Source organism: Grampus griseus (assembly GCF_964374135.1).
Source record: "Grampus griseus genome assembly, chromosome: 8".
Lineage (NCBI taxonomy): Eukaryota > Metazoa > Chordata > Mammalia > Artiodactyla > Delphinidae > Grampus > Grampus griseus.
Window position 1 is genome coordinate 71,972,674 of NC_139002.1, and position 19,211 is coordinate 71,991,884.

Below are 19,211 nucleotides of genomic sequence, written 5' to 3' on the forward strand. Positions count from 1 at the left end.
AAGTGATGAACACTTAGAAAAAAGGTGGTACATACACATGGCTTGCTTGAATTTTCTGAATTCTGAAGGAGTAAACCAGCCAGACATGCAGCTTCTCATTTACTGGTTTTACAGTCTTGAACACCTCACTCCAGCTGTTCAAGACTTGCCTCTTTCAAACAGGGTTACCCATGTACCTCATTAGGTTTTAAGAATTAATTAAATGAATACTCTGACAACACCCAGCTGAGTAAATTTTGTCCTAACCCATCCAAAAGTTGCAAGGCTCAGGGAGCTAAGCTCATCTCATAGTTCTTCCTGTTCCCTGAAGCCCTTCTTCCTCACCTTTAAGCCTCACCCACAGGACTAGGATCAAATATTTCTTCCTAAGTCCCTCCATACTAAAGATGCCCTCCCCTCCAGACGCTTTCAAGTGTATTTCTGATATTTCAATGTAGATAACATCACAGATCTACCTCAAATACATCAAATGTATCAAAATTACTTAGAAACATTTTTGCCATGACATCAAAACAGTAAGTCACCACCTCCTAGTCTCTTCCAATACCTACCCACTTTGTACACAGAAATCACCATGAAGTTATAAACTGCTCAACTAGTTTGAGCAGAGAAGGGATGTAACGGATAGATGCTATCTCATTGCTCCCTGTGGAATCACCCAGTTCTAATTCTGCTAACACACGTCCACGTCAAAAAAGATAAGCACACAAACCACTGAATTTTTTTAGGGAAAGAAATACAAAACATGTTCCTAGTTAAACAATGATTTTATTGCTTGAGTACAACATACAATTTTATGCAACCAGGGCAGAGGCTGTGGATGACTCGCTGAAAAGGAAAAAAGCGGGGGGGGATGAGAAGAGCTAGATTAATAAAAGTCCTCCATATTCATTCCAAGAATCTCCAAAAACTATGAGAGCTATTTCCTAACAGCTAAAATAAACCCCAAATATATAAATGCACCAAACAGCTCAGTTCCTGAATCAGTTCATTATGATCAAGCATAATATGAAGATGATCACTTAGACATCCAAAGAAGAACTGGCCAACATAAGGAAAAACCTTTCTGGTGTAAACTCCGAATGTCTGGAAATTAGTCATTATAGTGAGCAATCTATGCAAAAATTAAGACAACATAAGCACCTGGGAGCAGAGGTAAGAACTGAAACTTTACCCACAATCTAAAAGCGATTCAAAGGGCTTGCTTGTGTTCTAAATCAGTGGTCTACAGAATTATGGCCCTTTGTCTTTGTAAAAAGTTTCAATGGAACACAGCCATGTCTACCTGTTTATGTATTGTCTATGGCTGGTTTCTTGCTATAATCAGAGTTGAAAGAGTAGTTGACCATAGAGCCACAGTCTAAAACATTTACTGTCAGGCCTTTTACTATAATTATTACTATTTAATATCTGGCCAACTCCTGTTCTTGTTAACAAAAGGGGTCAATACTTACTATTTCCAATTGGGGGGGAGGACTCGTTTGGTCTTGTAATATCGAGCCAATCGGTGAATACGGCTCTCAATCAGAATCAGACGGAATTTGGCATCTTTATCCTAAAAATAAAAATTGACAGAATTCAGGAAAACCACTCAAAACTAAACACTATTTTAACAGTAGAATATACAGACACCACGTACTTTAATGAGAAATTACCCAGTGTCCCTTAACAGAACCACAGGCTAGGGTTCATGTGGCTAGATTAAGTCCTTAAGGGAATTTAGGGAGCCAAAGCTCCCCCTGCAAATCTCTCCCGGTGGAACTTTTATTTCAAAGCAAACAGTGTGATTTGTTTGTGCCCTAATCCACCTTGGATAATTCAAATCACACGCATTATATTTTACTGAAATGAATTAGTACAAGTAGTCCTCTTCTCTTACCTTTCTGTTTCTCTCGAGATGCTTTCGAACAGCAACAGCTTTCTTAATTAAATGATAGAGATCCTCAGGAAGATCAGGAGCAAGTCCTTTGGACTTAAGAATTCTCAAGATTTTATTGCCTGTCACAAAACGTACTTGTGCAACACCATGTGAGTCTCTCAGGATTACACCTGAAAAGGGAATAATATAAATTCCCACACCAAACATACAAATTGAAGCATGTGACGTCAAGGCTCTGAGATCAAGTCACTTTCCAAGTTTCCCATCTGTAAAACAAGGCTTACTTTTATACATCAGACACCGACATTAGACTGCATGCAAAGCTCACTCAGACAGCCAAGGAAGGTTTACCCAACACTAAGGAAAACCTTTCTGGTGGAAACTGCGAATGTTGTAAGACCATCATCATAGTCAGCTGTTGCATTACAGGCCACCAAAGGAATCAAGGAGATTCTTCAAAACAGCACCATCTGACTACTTGACAGTCTATTATGTATCTCCTATTGTGTGCAATACCTCCACTAGTCTGTAAACTCCAGAAGACTAAGTTGCCCTTTTTTTGATTACTTTATTCTCAGGATCCAGAATCACATAGCAGGCAAACATTCACTGAATGAAGCCATTTGCACAAAGTCACACACAGCTGAGGTTCAAACCACATCTAACTGTGAGAAAGTGATGAGCACTCTGAGTAGCCAATCCCAATTCCTCCATTAACACCTGTGTGATTTGGGGCGCGTTACACAGCTGCAGTGTGCCTCAGTTTCCTCAATGTGCCTCAGTGCCTCAACTTAACATAAAGAAAGTATTTATTTGAAAGTATGGCTGTCAGCATTAAACAACGTCAGCATATGTAAAGTGCTTAGAACCATGCACCTAGGAGAGTGCCTAGCCCAAAGAAAATACTCATTAAATTTTGGACCACATTTTACTCACTTTACCGCCTTCCAAGTAAGAACCTGAGAGTTCAGCAAATGAAGACTAGGCCTCGGTCATCATCAACAGTAAAGCAAGGAAAACGAGCAAAAGATTTTCAAGCCACGTGTGAGACGTTTGCCCCGAGTCTTCTTCAGCAGGTTACACGAGGGCAAGCGGAAGGGGCTGCATTAAACAAAAATACTCACCTATTTGCGAGGGAGTCAGGCCCTTCTTGGCCAATTTGTAGATCTGCTCCTTCACGTCGTCAGACGTCAGCTTCAGCCACTGTTTATGGTAAAGAAATCGGCTTTAAGACGAAAAACCAGAGATGGAACCGAAACACAGCGGTCCCCTCCACCTTCAAAACCGCGCTCCTGGGATTCCCTGGTGTCGCAGTGGTTGGGAGTCCGCCTGCCGGTGCAGGGGACACGGGTTCGTGCCCAGGTCCGGGAGGATTCCACATACCGCGGAGCGGCTGGGCCCGTAAGCCATGGCCGCTGAGCCTGCGGTTCCGGAGCCTGTGCTCCGCAACGGGAAAGGCCGCAGCAGTGAGAGGCCAGCGTACCGCAAAAAAAAAAAAAAACAAACCGCGCTCCTCATGCACACGTGGTTCTCATCCCCGCGCCGCTTCCCCCAAGCAACGAATGGCACCCCCTCCCGGCCTCTCCCCGGTCCCCGCGCGCTACTTACAGTGGGGACGCTGCGGCGGTAAGGTAGAGCCGACTGGGACAGGCCCTTCCTGGGGAGAGAAGCAGTCTCGGGGTGAGGAAATCCCTGCCACAGCAGCCCAGAACCTAACCCCCTCGACCCGCTGCCCACAGTCTCTCTTTCCCCCCCCCTTCCCGGGCCCAGCCCTAGCAACCCGTTCACAAACCCGAGCTTACCCGGGAGCATGCATACGGCCCATGATGGCGGCGGTGCGGTACCGAAAAGGAGGGAGACGGTGGGAGCGCCGTAGGAAGCCACCCTACACGCCGGAAGTGACCTCACACGTCCTCGCTTCCTCGCCGGCAGGAGGCGGAGCTGCGCTGCGTGTTTCCCGGCGACCGCATGACTACATATCCCGAAAAGCACTTCAACGTGGACTACACATCCCGGCATGCATCGGTGTTTGAGGCGGTGCTAGACTAGAGAAGGGGAAAAAGAGTCCGCCTCCAGCCTGGGCTGAGGGCTAGTTAGAAGTGCTGCTTGCGCCGAGGTTGTTCAGGTTCGGATGCCGGACTGGGAGTGCGAATGGAACAGATACGGCTGCAGAGGTTGGTAGACTTGGTCCCCGCCCTTAAAGAAGGCCGTTATCTGCGCCCCCGCCGCCCAGCGAATTTGGGCGTCAGAAGTTCAGCCCTACACAATTGTTCATCCACTCACCAGTGCCAGGCCTTGCCTTGGCTCTGGATACCTCAGAGTCTGTCCCTGCCCTTAAAACATTCACATGGGGGAATTCCCTGGTGGTCCAGTGGTTAGGACACCGCCCCCTCACTGCCAAGGGCCTGGGTTTGGTACCTGGTCGTGGAACTAAGATCTCACAAGCTGCGCTGCGGAGCCAGAAAATACATACATACAAAAAATTCGCCGGTACAATACCATGGTGATAAGTGCTACATTGGATGTAATGGTAGTGGCTGCCACCTAGCCAAGAGTAACATTTCTTATTTCTAATCCTAATCTTTCAGGGGAGGGGTCACTGACTACAGAGAAGTCAGGTCCTGGCCTCTGTCATCTCAATGAGGCCCTCCCTGAGGAAAACCATTCCCTTTAAAGTAGTTCTTTTCCCTCCCAACACAGTATCCTATTGATTATCCTCATAACATATAGTCTGTCATTTTCCTTTATTTATTTATTTTTAAAATCCCATACTCCTTCCCTCTGCCTTCGCTATTGGTAACCATGTTTGTTTTCATGTCTGTGAGTGTTTCTGTTTTGTAAATAAGTTCATTTGTACTATTTTTTAGATTCCACATAAAAGTGATACCATGTAATATTTGTCTTTCTGTCTGACTTAGTATGATAATCTCTGGGTCCATCCATGTTGCTGAAATGGCATTATTTCATTCTTTTTTATGGCTAACATTCGATTGCATATATAGATATATATATAGATATAAAAACATCTTTATCCATTCATCTGTTGATGGACACTTAGGTTGCTTCCATGTCTTGGCTACTGTAAATAGTGCCACTATGAACATTAGGATGCGTGTATCTTTTCAAATTAGAGCTTTTGTCTTTTCCGGATATATGCCCAGGAGTGGGATTGCTGATCACATGGTAACTCTAGTTTTAATTTTTTAAGGAACCTCCATCCTGTTTTCCATAGTGGCTGCACCAATTTACATTCCTATCAACAGTGTGGGAGGAATCCCTTTTCTCCGCACCCTCTCCAGCATGTATTATTTGTAGACTTTTTGATGATGGCTATTCTAACCGATGTGAAGTGATACTTAATAGTTTTAATATGCATTTCTTTAATAATTAACGGTGTTGAGCATCTTCTCATGTGCCTGTTGGCCATCTGTATGTCTTCTTTGGAGAAATGTCTGTTTAGGTCTTCTGCCCATTTTTTGATTGGACTGTTTGTTTTCGTTAGAGTTGTATGAGCTGTTTGTATATTTTGGAGATTAAGCCCGTGTCGGCTGCATCATTTGCAAATATTTTCTCCCATAGGTTGTCTTTGGTTGATTTGGTTTATGGTTTCCTTTGCTATGCAAAAGCTTATGTTTGATTAGGTCCCATTTGTTTATTTCTATTGCCTTGGGAGACTGACCTAAGAAAATATTGCTATGATTTATGTCAGAGAATGTTTTGCGTATGTTCTCTTCTAGGGAGTTTTATGGTGTCACGTCTGATATTAAGTCTTTAAGCCATTTTGAGTTTACTTTTGTGTACGGTGTGAGGGTGTATTCTAACTTCATTCATTTACATGCAGCTGTCCAGCTTTCCCAGCACCACTTGCTGAAGAGACTCTTCTCCATTGTATATTCTTCCCTCCTTTGTCGAAGATTAATTGACTGTAGGTGTGTGGGTTTATTTCTGGGCTCTCTGTTCTGTTCCATTGATCTGTATGTTTGTTTTTGTGCTTTCATTTTTCCTTTCTAGTTGTTTGTTTGGTTGTCTGCCTCCAATAAATGTGAACTCTTAGATTGTTCATTGCTTTCACCTCCAGCACCAAGAACAGTGCCTAACTAGGCAGTCAATAATATTTTTAAAGAATGAATCTAAAGAAGTAATTTTTTCCTCATGAAGATGTGTAGACTACAAACTTTATTTCAGGAGGCATAGTGGGAAGAGTAAGATTTGGCAATCTAGACCTGGATTACCATACATCTGTGTGTGATTTGGATCAAATCACTTTCTTAGTTATACATGAGGTTTTTGAGTACTCAAGCATTTCCAGAATGATTTGACCTCAGCCCGCTAACTTATCACACTTATGTCTTGTAGTAGAATGATTTGAAGGATATCTGTGATATAACCAATACTAGTATTGGATTGTTTTGAGAATACCACTCTGGTTTAAAAAAAAATCATTTAAAAAAATTAGTTGTTAAAAAGACCATACAGTTTTTCTAATAAGGATATAGGAATGTTGACTCAAATATTTATTCATGGTATAGGAATTATAACTATTGTTTCAGGGTTTTTTGTTTGTTTTAGTCATGTTTAAGCCCTCCACTAGTTTTCAATTCTTTATCTGGCCATGTTTGTATATTCAGTAATAATAAAGATAAAATATGATGTGTATAAATTTTAATCAAATGATATTTACCTTCTATTGCCTTTAAATGTGGCATGCTTTTTGGAGAACTTGTTAATTAAAACCTGATTTTTCAAAGACAAAAAAGGGGAAATTATAATTTCACGATCTAAAAAAATAGTGTTAACACATTTATTAAAGGCAGAGGTTCCATGATCAAATGGTTTCTAAAAATTGATTGTATGAGCTTCTAAACATTTTATTGAGGTAAAATTCACATACCATAAAATCCACTAGAGTAACCATTTTAAAGTGTATAATCCAGTGTCTTTTAGCACATTTACAGTGTTGTGCAACCATCACCACTAATTCCAGGAATTTTCACTAAAAAGCTTTCTGGGCTTCCCTGGTGGCACAGTGGTTAGGAATCCACCTGCCAATGCAGGGGACGCGAGTTCAAGTCCTGGTCCGGGAAGATCCCACATGCCGCAGAGCAACTAAGCCCGTGCGCCACAACTACTGAGTCTGCGCTCTAGAGCCCGTGTGCTACAGCTACTGAAGCCTGCGCACCTAGAGCCTGTGCTCTGCAACAAGAGAAGCCACCGCAATGAGAAGCCCGCACACCGCAACTAAGAGTAGACCCCGCTCGCTGCAACCAGAGAAGAGCCAGCGCACAGCAACGAAGACCCAACGCAGCCAAAAAAAAATAATTTTTTTAAAAAAGCTTTCTATTCTAGACAAATACCATATATCACTTATATGTGGAATCTAAAATATGACACAAATTAACCTATCTATGAAACAGAATCAGGGACACAGAGAATAGACTGGTGGCTGCCAAGGCAGGGGATAGGAGTGGGAGTTTGGGATTAACAGATGCAAACTGGTATATATAGAATGGATAAACAACAAGGTCCTACTGTATAGCACAGGGAACTATAGTCAATATCCTGTGATAAACTATAATGGAAAAGAATATGAAAAAGAATATATATATATGTATAACTGAGTCACTTTGCTGTACATCAATAACAACATTGTAATTCAACTATACTTCAATAAAAAATAAATCTAAAAAAAGCTTTCTGTTCTTTAAGCAATCACTCTTCAGTATCCCGTCCCCCACAGTCCCTGGCAACCACTAATGTGCTTTGTCTCCTTGGATTTGCCTATTCTGGACTTTTCATATAAATTAAATCATACAGTATGTGGCTTTTTGTATGTTGTTTCTTCCATTAGCATGTTTTCAAGGTTCATCCATATTGTAGTATGTATCAATGCTCCATATCTTTTAATGGCTGAATAATATTTCATCATAGGGATATACCATTTTGTTTTATCCATTCATCAGTTGATGGATATTTGGCTTGTTTCTACTTTTTGACCACTATGAATAATGCTGCTATGAACATTTGCGCACAAGTATTTGAGTACCTGTTTTCAGTTCTCTTGGAGATTACATACCATATGAATTGCTGGGTCATAGGGGTAACTATGTATGTATGTATGTATGTATGTATGTATTTTTGGCTGCGTTGGGTCTTCGTTGCTGCGCGCGGGCTTTCTCTAGTTGCGGCGAGTGGGGGCTACTCTTCCTTGCAGTGCGCGGGCTTCTCATTGCAGTGACTTCTCTTGTGGTAGAGCACGGGCTCTACGCGCGTGGGCTTCAGTAATTGTGGCACGTGGGCTCCAGTAGTTGTAGCTCACAGGCTGTAGAGCACAGGCTTAGTAGTTGTGGCACACGGAATTAGTTGCTCCACGGCATGTGGGATCTTCCTGGACCAGGGGTCGAACCCGTGTCCCCTGCGTTGGCAGGTGGATTCTTAACCACTGCACCACCGGGGAAGCTATGTTTAACTTTTTGAGAACTGACAGTGTTTTCCACAGCAGCTGGCACCATTTTACATTCCTACTAGCAGTGTACGAGGGCACCAATTTCTCCACATCCTCACAAACACTTAACTTTTTAAATTCTAGCTATCCTAGTGGGTGTGAATTGGTATCTCAATGTAGTTTTGTATTTCCGTAATGACTGAGATATTGAGCATCTTTTCATGTGATTGTCGGCCATTCTGGAAAAACGTCTGTTCAAAAGTCCTTTGCCCATTTAAAAAGCGAGTTTGCTTTCTCTTGAATTTTAAGAGCGCTTTATGTATTCCAGATACCAGGTCCTTATCAGGTATATGTGAATATTCTCTCCAATCCTGTGAGTTGTCTTTTTACTTTATTAAGTGTCCTTGATGCACAGTTTGTAATTTTGATGAAAACCAATCTATTTTTCTTTTGTTGCTTGTGCTTTTTGTGACATAAGAAACCCTGTCTAATTCTAGGTTACAAAGATGTACACTTATGTTTTCTTCTAAGAATTTTATAATTTTAGTTATGTTTAGGTCTTTGATCCATTTTGAATTGATTTTTGTATATGTTGTAAGAGTCCTATTTCACTTTTTTGCATGTGGTTATCTAATTGTCTCAGCCCCATTTGTTGAAAAAGAACTATTCTTTCCACACTGATCCTGGCAGTCTTGTGTCTTTTCTGGATCATGATTCAAATAAACAAACAAAAAAAACCCAAATAGAAGTGAAAAATACAATAACCCAAATTAAAAACTCAATGAATGGGTCAAACAGTTGAAGAGAGAAGTAGTGAATTGGAAAAGAAGTCACAATAAATTATTCAGAACTGAAGAAAGTTACTGATCCATAGACTTAAGAATCCTAAATAGAAAAAAATAAAGATAACTACACCTAGGCACATCATCATTAATATAGATCAAACAAAATTAGCCCTAAGGTAATAATTGTTAAAGGTGTGTGACAGGATTCATTCATGGAGTTCATTATACTGTTGTCTAACTTTGTCTAAAATTTGCGTGATAAAGTGTTTCAACACAGTAAGGGTAAAATAAAGTTGTTTTGTTTCTGACACAAACTGAGTTTATCAACCAAAGAAACTGGCTCTAATTAAGTTATTGCTCTTTCATGGTCTCTGGCCCTTTTACATGTTATCTCTAGGATCAGAGAACCACAACCTCACTGGTATCATTCCAGGATGGAAGTATGGTATTAAGAGTCTACATTGTCTGTTCTGAAGATAGTATAGTAATAGCCATGCTATAGACATAGTTAATATTTAAGTAAATTACCAAAGGCCAGGGACCGTACTCACAGAAGCATTTCACTTCTATGAAATGGTGATGGGGCTCTAACAAAGTGGCAATCCAGACCTTCCACGAACCACACTTAGAAGTCAGACACTCTATTTGGACATTTTTAGGGGCAGATCACAGGCCAGTTCTGAAATTCAGGATTATCTGAATCTAATAAACTCCTGGGTTGGATGCAAAGAATAGCAGCAGTGAGCTCATACCAGAGTTTTGAACCAAAAATGTTAATATGTGGATGAGGAAAGAAATCATAGCATGGGGACTTCCCTGGTGGTCCAGTGGTTAAGACTTTGCCTTCCAATGCAGGGGGTGTGGGTTTGATCCCTGGTCAGGGAGCCAATATCCCACATGCCTCGCGGCCAAAAAACCAAAACATAAAACAGAAGCAATAATGTAACAAATTCCATAAAGACTTTAAAAATGGTCCACATCAAAAAAAAATCTTAAAAAAAAAAAGAAATGATAGCAGAGTTCCTTTGTTCCAGAAATATTTTAATACAATTGTAGTACAGTTATGAAGTCATATTCAATCCACTGAATATATTCAAGGTATTAATAAAAATATTATACATCTTTATTAACTACCTTAACATAATTAAAGTATTTGGTTCTTACAGATGAGACTAACTGCCATATTTATTCATATTTGCATTGCTAGTCAAACAGCATGTAAGTAAATCCATGGATTATGGTAGTGGGGCTTGATTCCTTTTTGATCTGAAGTCTAAGTATCAAATTTAATGTTTTCTTTTTTAAATGCCACATGAATCCTAGAAAGAACAGTCAACCAATTTAAGGCAAGATATTGAAACTTTTACACAACATTAATTTGAAAAGATGAAAGAATACTTTATCAAAGATCATACATGCCTTAACATTTAGATACCTACAGATTCTTATAAAGGCAGTAATAAAAACATCAGTGCAAGTTCTACATTGGGTTCCTCAGTAGAGAAAATAATAGGTTCTTCGAGTAAACCATTATTTTCAAATCCCAAAACACTGCGAGGGTAAAAAATTCTTTTGGTGTACGACTTAAGCATAACTATTTTTACTCAGTAAAGATAGGTATAAAACACTGTGATTATATATAAAAATTAGTGTCTTGGCTAGTTTGTTTAAACTTTTGTTTCAGATTTACTTTAATGCAAGCTTTAAAAAGTGTTTAAAAAAACATTTAAAAATTTACTGATGGTAAGTAGTGCAAAGAGGCGCCTCTGTCATTTTTTGTTTGTTTTTGGTAAGGGCTGAAGATTAGCGTTCACAAAGAAATAACATATTTAAAATATATTTAACGTGTGTTTTTTTAATGACCAAAGAAGGCACATAATGAGTTAAATTAAGAGAAAGATTACCACTTGTTTTGAACTCTGGTTAACTATACAGAGTGTGTAATATACATTTTTGGTTAAGAAGTCCATATTTCTTGTAATTGGAAAGTGACATCACATTTTCTAACTCTACTATTTGTATAAAAGACACTGCTATAACAGATTGCAAACAGGCAGTATACACTGAGTCCAAGTAACAGTGACCTTTTACCAAGACAGTACTTTTTTTTCTTTTTTTCCTTTTTTTTTTTAACAGTGGCTAAGTGACAATTCATGGAATGGAATTAGGTCTTAAAAACAAGTGAAAATATCTAGTACTTCTTCACATTTGCAAAGCTACTTACACACTTTAAGGAAATGTTAACTGTATGTGGAAAAAGCAAATAAACAGCGGTGTTTTGATCTGCCTTTTAATTAACTTATTAAATAGACAACACATTTTAATATAAAAAAAGACATTCATATATCATACGGGGTTTCCTACAAGTGGACCATTAGTGTTAGGCACCAAAAATTTCAAGTTTTTTTTTTAACCTGTCCCACTGATACATTCTCAACTCTTCTTTGTCTGCTCTGCAGGTATCACCATTTACATTAAACATTTGCACAGTTAATAAAATTCTGTTCTGGGCAACTGAATCGGAGATTGTCCTTCCTTTCTTGGTATTTTTCATTGAATATTTTGTCAGTTATGTCACAGCAACTAGATTGCTACAGTCTCTTACCACTTAAAAGTGAATACCTATTCTAGCCATGAGAATTAATATTATATATACCTATTTATCCAAACTAAACACAAAATTATGTGTGAAGTTGAATGAATAATAAAAGTGAACCCTGTTCTTAATGGTTACTATAGAATGATTTCAATCATGTCCCTTATGATTCTAAATCTCATTATATTAAGGAAAGTAATTCATGCGAATGTAAAATGTTTACAAAGGTATAAGTAAGACAGTGTACAAGACAAACTGTGCCATAAAGGTCTACATTAAAATTTAGTCTGGACCCTAGAGTTCTTGTCCTGGGCCTCTTGTGAAGAGTCTGCCCTACTCATGGAGTTCTTCTACCGAACAGGAATGGACACTTGAGGGAATATTTTCTCTCGTTTAATGAGGGGTGGAGTATAGATATATGGAGGTAAAATTACCAAACTTCAGTTCACCCTCCTGGAAATAAATGTAGGATTATAATGGAATGATGGAATATAGTGTACATCTATGTTGATTACTCTCATTCAGTTACTGCGCAACGAAAACATAAAACAAATGGCTGATGTTTAAATAACTAATAAGTCACACATCTGAAGTACAGAAAATGATCTATCTGTGGGAAAAGCATTAGTAAATTTACATTAATTTCTTGTCTTTAGTAAAAAGGGAGTCAAAACTACTTACTATTAAGTCAGGAAAAAACTCAGAATGAAGTGCCAGAGAAGCATATGAAGTTAAGGCACCATTATTTACAACTTCAGTGATTGGCACTTATTCTGAAAAAGGTTTTAAAGACGTGAATAATAAAAAGCAATGTTATTTTCCCCTACTTCTATCAACTACTTAGTAGTTCTTAACACAACTATTTATTACTTGTGCTTTGCTTTTCAGCCCTGTGAATAGCAGCTGCATTTTATGGTAACACCCTGCACCTTTCCTCTCCTTTGGTGTTTGTGAACATACACAGTGGTAAAGGCTGTAAAAGGTGCAAAACAGGAAAACAAACATGCTATGTCTGTGTAAGAAACAATGCAAAATAGATGGTTGAACTGACAATACTATCAGACCACACTAAAGCTATTACTCAAGAAAGGATTAACTCCTTCACCAACTCAAAGTCTTTTTCAGGACTTATTATATATTAAGTTTAGGATTTACAGCATTCTATACAATGACTTTAAAACAGCAATGGAGTCAACAAATTCATAAAAGTTAAGTAACTGTTGGTCCAACAGATGTGTTGAAATGCAGCAAGTACATTTACTTTATAATTTCTGTCCAGTATAAAAATATTATACAAAGTTCACGTGTGTCTGCACATGTTTATAACTATTCTTGCTTCCAAAGCTCAGAAATTCACTAGCTTACAAATAGGTTGCTGCAGTCAGCTGATACCACTTAACTGTCTCTTTGCTTAAGTTGAAATCTTTCAAAGGCAGGGTTATTCCACCCAAGAAAAAATTCTCCCGCAGAGATTCTGCACTGAGTACACTTAGCTGAAGTTCTCTCTGTCTTAGGGTTTCTTTGCTATATCCACTGTACACAAGCTATAGCAAAGGCAAAAAGAAACAGCAGATTACAAATTATTTATTTGTCTGGTTTCTAGGATTATTTTACATAAAAACGTAAGTGAGATTATTAGTCAAAGAGTGACTACAACTAATGACATTGATTATGACATATCTGGTAGAATATGTCTCATACTTTAGATTCACATTTTGTATTTCAGGAGTCTTGGATTGTATTATCATTCCTCTGAGTGTCTGACAGGAATGCACAAAGCAGAAAATTATTATTAGCTAAAAACTAAAAACATGGTTTTTCTGAAATGGAGGTATGGGGAAGGAAAATTACATGGCAGCCTGCCTTAAGATAATTTAATAGATCATCTTTAAAAGAGAAATGGAAGGAAGAGAATGGAAGAAAAAGAGAGTAGAAGGAAGCAAGTTGGGATAGTGTAATTGTAACTATTTTACAGAAAGTGAGGGACTAAAATTTCCTTTTGTTGTCTTTATTCTGTTGGATTTTATATACCATTAAGTGATAATTTCTGATTATCCATAATTCAGTGCAAAATCACCAATTACAAATGTAGTTTATAGCAAATCTGGAGTGTTGTAAGGTTATTCTCTTTCAAACACTGCATGCAACACAATTTTTTTCTTTTCAAGAAAGCCTCACCATAACTTCTGAGCAACATCTCCTTAATCTAGTTCTCACTGTTTGACTAAAAGAACTAAAAAAATGACCACATTTCAGTTTCTTCAAAGTATAACACTAACTAGAAGAAATGCCTCTACTACTTTTTGAGAATAATACCAATTGGTCTTCTCCAAACATTTTATGTGCTTTTAAAAAGGGCTGAAAGGGTATTCTGTGGTTTTAATAAATTTATAACCTTGATGAAACTTCAGAATTATTTGCTTCCAAATCTCTATCCAGACATTTTTGTGTGGATATAATGTTAATGTACACAAATAATGTGGTTATTATCCCAAACTAGTAGTTGACTAAGGGTTAGCACATTTTAATAGATTAGTAAATTTATAAGTTGACCATGAGTGGCTCAGCAAAGTCACAGTTCTGCTCCCCACTGTTCAGCTGATGTTTCGCTTACTGCTTTCAGTTCAGATCACTCTATTTTGCAAGAGTTGTTGACAGACTAAGACAAATTAGAAGGAGGATGATTTTGAAACTACCTCCTATCAAACCAAGGTAAAGGTCCTGAAGATGTTTCAACAGAATAAAGAGGAAGGGCATTTGAACTTCAGTTATCTCAAGGGCTGCCATGTAGAAGAACAGAGCATTTGTGTGGATACAAGAGGTACAACTGAGACATACAGGTGCAAACTAGAGGGAGTGAAGATTTCAGCTCAGTAAAGAAAATGATGTAAGAGTTGGAGCTGCCCAAAACAAACTGGATGGCCTGGAAGTATTTCAGCACAGATTAGACATCCACTTTTTGAAAGGGTTTAAGCACTAGAAGGGTAGTTGAATAATGGCCCCTAAGATCTTTTTAAAGCCTAAGGATCTATGATCAAAGGTTCAATTCTGCATCATTTTGTTAAACACCATTGGACTGCTAGTGGTTTGCCTTACTAGTACAATAAATAGTTCAGCTACTGATAGCTAAAAAATTTTAATTTAAAGTGCTTAAAATTAAAAATCTTAAAACAACAAATCTAGGAAATTTTTAGAAATGATTTTAACTTACCATTTCATTGAATGTCGGATTCCTAGTTTTTCGTGAAATTTTGGTTTTACGTTTGGATGTTTTGTGGGTATCTGGAAGTAGGTATGTCTTGACATATGGATTTGGGTCAGCCCCATCTTCAGTAACCTGTAAAGAAAAGCATTCCCTTAACAGTAATGTTTCCTACCAAGGTATAGGTTTCCTCTACAATCATCATTATTTGTAATCACTCACAAGATCTTTGATGTGCATCACCATGATGAAAAGAGTGCCATTTCGGTAAGAGACAGATAATTTCACTGCTCCTCCTATTTGGCCTGGAGTAGGACTGAAGGAACCTGCATCTGAAAATATAAATATGTTCATCTTTATTTTATGTTGCTTTCAGTGGTTCAAGCTGCAACAAAAGTTTTTGCTCTAATTCCAGGACCATCACATGTTGGAGAAAAGAAGGTAAGAACCTGGTAGAACATTGATACACACTTCTTTAGTAATCACACTCCATTAGGAAAATTATGTTTATCCAGAAATCAACTGGCTTAGAAAGAATACCCTCCTCTCATTCTCACTGTTTACAGACAGTAACCCACTGTCACTCTACCACATCCATCGAGAAGTTACAGACTTGCAGGTCATAGGGAAGTCATGAATTATCAATAAAGAGAAAAATATTCTCACCGGCAGACCTAGCTACTCCTTCAGCTTTCTCATCACGAAGTAAAGGGTGGAAAAAGGTACAAACAAGATCACACTAAGGTGGAAGAGGAAAAAAAAAAAGACTCATTAATTTAAATACTATGCAGCACAGAAAAGTATGTTATTATTTTTCATTTAGGATAGTCACCTCTGCTACATCCGTTGAAGCACTCATCAAACTCTGTAAATAACTGTTTAACTCAATTTTTCTTTTGGCTGCTACATCTTTTATGTGTGTTCTCCCTAGAACCATCCTATTAGGAAAGCTACAAAAGAAAAAAAGGAGTGGAATTTAAATTATTTCATCTGGGAGTATTTATAGCATCAAGTATAATACTTAGAAATATTCTTTTATACACTTAAATACAAAGTGGAGTCTTAATTCACTATAAAGTTATTTTTGGATTTCTTTTCCAAGTACTAGAGACGAAACAGTTCAAGTATATATTATCCTTTTATGACCTTGGTACAAAACGTACATTGCTAATATGCATATGTATTACTTATTTCCTACTTATTTCTACTCAAGATTAATCATTCACAAATTTGCAGACCTTATCCTCCAAAATAATCATTATGCAATCAGCCACAGCTATCATTGATACCAGTAAAATCCACAAATGCCACAGGGCTCAAATCAAGTTCATCTTAACTCTGCTTATTTTGGTGGCAGTGGTGAAATGAGACTGCACATGGAAATAAACTCTGATACCCACTTTGCTGCCTCATTTTCAAAATCTAATCTTGAGAAGAATGGGAGCAATTCAACACAGGACATCTACCGGTCATTAGCTACCTTAAAAACTGAAGGTTTCCAAAGGGTAGCAAATACAAACCTAAACACTAACATTTTGATTAGTGATCAGTGCCTCAGTTTATTGTTTTTCAGAGGAGCTCAATATGGCCGTAATAGATTATTCCTGCAGTGATTTAGAAAGCTAGAAATTTACACAAACATGTAAACTTAAACATATTTTAAGTTTAAGATCTTAATCATTCATTCAAGAAAAACTCAGTTCCTTATGTCTAGTACTGTGTCAGGCTCTTGTGATACAAAGGAAAATTAGCTGCACACGGTCCACAGTACAGTATCTTACACTAGCTTAACACAAAGCTTTTGACCTATACTTGGTAATAAATTGTTTCCTATAAAACAAGATTAATGTACAAGGATGAGAACATACCCTGGTAACTTCCAAAGTGGAAAAATAATACTGAGCTTATTGTGAAGTTCCTGAAACTCGTCAAATGTCCGGAACACAAATGATGGCTCAAGCTGTCCTTCCCTCAAAATTCGGACTACGTAAATCTGAAAAGAAATCACACCCCTGACACATTAGATTTATAATATAACTTTTCTTGATAGACAGTTTTCAGCTTGACCATTATATGTACCAAGTGCTTTTCACTTTGCAATATATATGTCACCAACAGGAAACAGCAAATATAAAAGTCAAGGTATTTATAGCATATCTAACTACATTCTAAGAGTAACCTTAACTATTGTCTAAATAAATAAGAACTGGAATGTGAAAGTCATTCTATTTCTAGGGTTAAATATAAATGTCCTTCCAAATTTGTAAGTGTAGTGCATTTTCAGTGAAAATATTAAGTTAATTCATTTATGAGAGCAAATGAGAAGGCAAAACTTAGGGCGACTGGGAGATGGGGGAAAACATGTCTTACTGGATATTTACACTATCAATATATTATAAAGTACTTAAAGAGTAAAATGCTGGTGCACAGAGAGTCAGATATATCTGCAGAAGACCAGAAATAAATTCAGGGATACAAACTTACTTTATTTAAAGGTGGCATTATAAATCATTGGGGGGAAAGAATGGACTATTCAGTTAAATGGTAACCTAAAATACTCAGTAAACATAAAAATTTACTAAGAATAGGTAAAAATCAAAATAGTGAAGTCACTTTTAAAATCTAGCAATTTGTCAAAAATTTAAAGGCTGACAGTGCTGTAAAGTTATCCAACAAAAATATTAGCACAAAAATAACAGCAAAAAAGATGATAATGCTATACTATTTGGGGCGGGGGGAGCACACTAAAGATCCTGTTTTTGTTCAAAAAACCCAACTTTATGTGCATGTTTTATAATCATCCCTGGTGAGTGGAATGAGAACTTAGATTTTTACTTTACGTGCTTCTATATTGGTTGAGTTTGTTACACTGAGCAAGGTTTACCTTTGAAATTAAAAACGAAGATAAGGAAGGAGAAAAGCAAAATAGCACCACCCTTTCAGTCTTGTCTCTGAAAAGAAGAGTATCGTTTGTCCTTCATGCTTCTGGAGCAAATTTACCAAGAAATAAACACCAAAAAACAATTAGGGATGCTCCAAGTATACTTATTAATTTTTGGACCATCCATGGAAGAAAGAAGTATGAAAAGAACAAATGCTTGAACTTTAGCAGAATCCGTGAAGTAAGTAGGAAAGGACAAAAATAATGCACGCATGAGTGTCTACAGATACAGAACCAAACTTACATAATGTTTATCTGGGTTGTACTTCTTATGGTAAGTGAAAACAGAGACTTCTTTGATTCGACCATCTTGTCTAAAGGAGTATGTTTTGGGTGAAAATGAAAGGATGGGCTCATCATTGGAAGGAAGACCAGAAAAACGCAACTGAGCAAGGTTGTGAATGAAGAAGTTAAACTTTGTGGCAATGCTTCCCAAACTTGATTCAATCAGCCTACAAGATAATCAGACAATGTGTTAACATTAAAGTTCATAAGAAAACATTCTCAATTATTTTAACAATAAAAGATGAAAAACACTTTTATTCATTTAAAAATATTGAGTAGATTCTCACTTTGTCAAGGAATGAGAATCAAAAAGACAGTCAAAAAGTAAAGGTCAGGGAACCTCACACAAAGGTTTTTGCCTTGCTATGGAACTGAATGTTTGTGTCCCTCAAAATTCAAATGTTAAAGCCCCAACCCCACAGGGCCTTTATGGAGTTAGTGTCCTTGTAAGAATGACTTTCTTCCTCCTTTTTCTTCTCCTCCCTCCTTCATCTTCAAGCTTGAACCCTCACCAGGAAGCAAATAGGCTGGCACCTTGATCTTGGACTTCCCAGGCTCCAGAACAATGAGAAGACTAATTTCCTTTGTTTAAGCCACCTTGTTTATGGTGTATTGTTATGGCAGGTCAAGCCGACTAATACTTACATGCCTGCTTTATAGTTTTGCCCAGGGGAGCCAACAAATCTCAAAAAAACAAAACAAAACTCATCAATACCTAAATTATCAGGATTAGTTTGGAAGGCTATATAAAAGTCAGCTTCCTTCAATTCAATTCAGCCCAGACTCTTGAGACTAGGGAAGTCCAGTCCAGTGTTTTCTACCTCTTCTCCACTGAGAGGAAGAAGGCAAGAGAAAAAGGAAAGAAAAGAATATGAGCTCATGTGCTCCTCCCTGCTGTGGCGTTTAATGATGTGGTACCACTGGTCTGTGACCAACCTGGTCACCAGACCTTTAGAACATATTTGCCAGGAAGATCTGCTTCTAAAGTAATAATCACAAGTTCAAATGCCACTTGTTGGTACATGTGTTTCAAGTACTACATCATATAACAACAATTTACTACAGCAGTGACCCAGAGTTC

General features: G+C 37.8%; 2 protein-coding genes across 3 annotated transcripts in view; both read right to left on the reverse strand.

The window, feature by feature from the left end:
- Positions 1 to 748: 748 nt before the first annotated feature.
- Positions 749 to 3,790, reverse strand: RPS13 (ribosomal protein S13). The gene is made up of 6 exons (XM_082659411.1): positions 3,682 to 3,790; positions 3,488 to 3,536; positions 3,004 to 3,082; positions 1,880 to 2,049; positions 1,455 to 1,555; positions 749 to 828 (listed from the first exon to the last, which is right to left on the reverse strand). The coding sequence occupies exons 1-6, from the start codon at positions 3,702 to 3,704 to the stop codon at positions 795 to 797; spliced, it is 456 nt and encodes a 151-aa protein (XP_082515537.1). The 5' UTR covers positions 3,705 to 3,790; the 3' UTR covers positions 749 to 794.
- Positions 3,791 to 10,143: 6,353 nt separating this feature from the next.
- Positions 10,144 to 19,211, reverse strand: part of PIK3C2A (phosphatidylinositol-4-phosphate 3-kinase catalytic subunit type 2 alpha) — a 104,770-nt gene continuing 95,702 nt past the window's right edge. The window contains exons 27-33 of one of the 2 annotated variants that reach the window (XM_082659409.1): positions 18,090 to 18,297; positions 16,773 to 16,897; positions 15,737 to 15,854; positions 15,571 to 15,643; positions 15,127 to 15,236; positions 14,914 to 15,039; positions 10,144 to 10,425 (exon numbers count right to left, since the gene is read on the reverse strand). In XM_082659409.1, coding sequence (XP_082515535.1) covers positions 10,408 to 10,425; positions 14,914 to 15,039; positions 15,127 to 15,236; positions 15,571 to 15,643; positions 15,737 to 15,854; positions 16,773 to 16,897; positions 18,090 to 18,297 — 778 coding nt within the window. In that variant the 3' untranslated portion in view covers positions 10,144 to 10,407. Of the gene's footprint in view, positions 10,426 to 12,900; positions 13,247 to 14,913; positions 15,040 to 15,126; positions 15,237 to 15,570; positions 15,644 to 15,736; positions 15,855 to 16,772; positions 16,898 to 18,089; positions 18,298 to 19,211 lie in introns of those variants that run through there. The other variant, XM_082659408.1, reaches the window with a different exon arrangement.

What these genes read in the sequence shown, in the direction of transcription:
- RPS13 (XM_082659411.1), bottom strand. Translation starts at nt 3,704, where the DNA reads ATGGGCCGTATGCATGCTCCCGG. An exon ending in GGCCGTATGCATGCTCCCGG is followed by an intron (nt 3,537 to 3,681) that starts GTAAGCTCGGGT and finishes TTCTCTCCCCAG; the next exon opens with GAAGGGCCTGTCCCAGTCGG. An exon ending in ATCTCGAGAGAAACAGAAAG is followed by an intron (nt 1,556 to 1,879) that starts GTAAGAGAAGAG and finishes TTTTATTTTTAG; the next exon opens with GATAAAGATGCCAAATTCCG.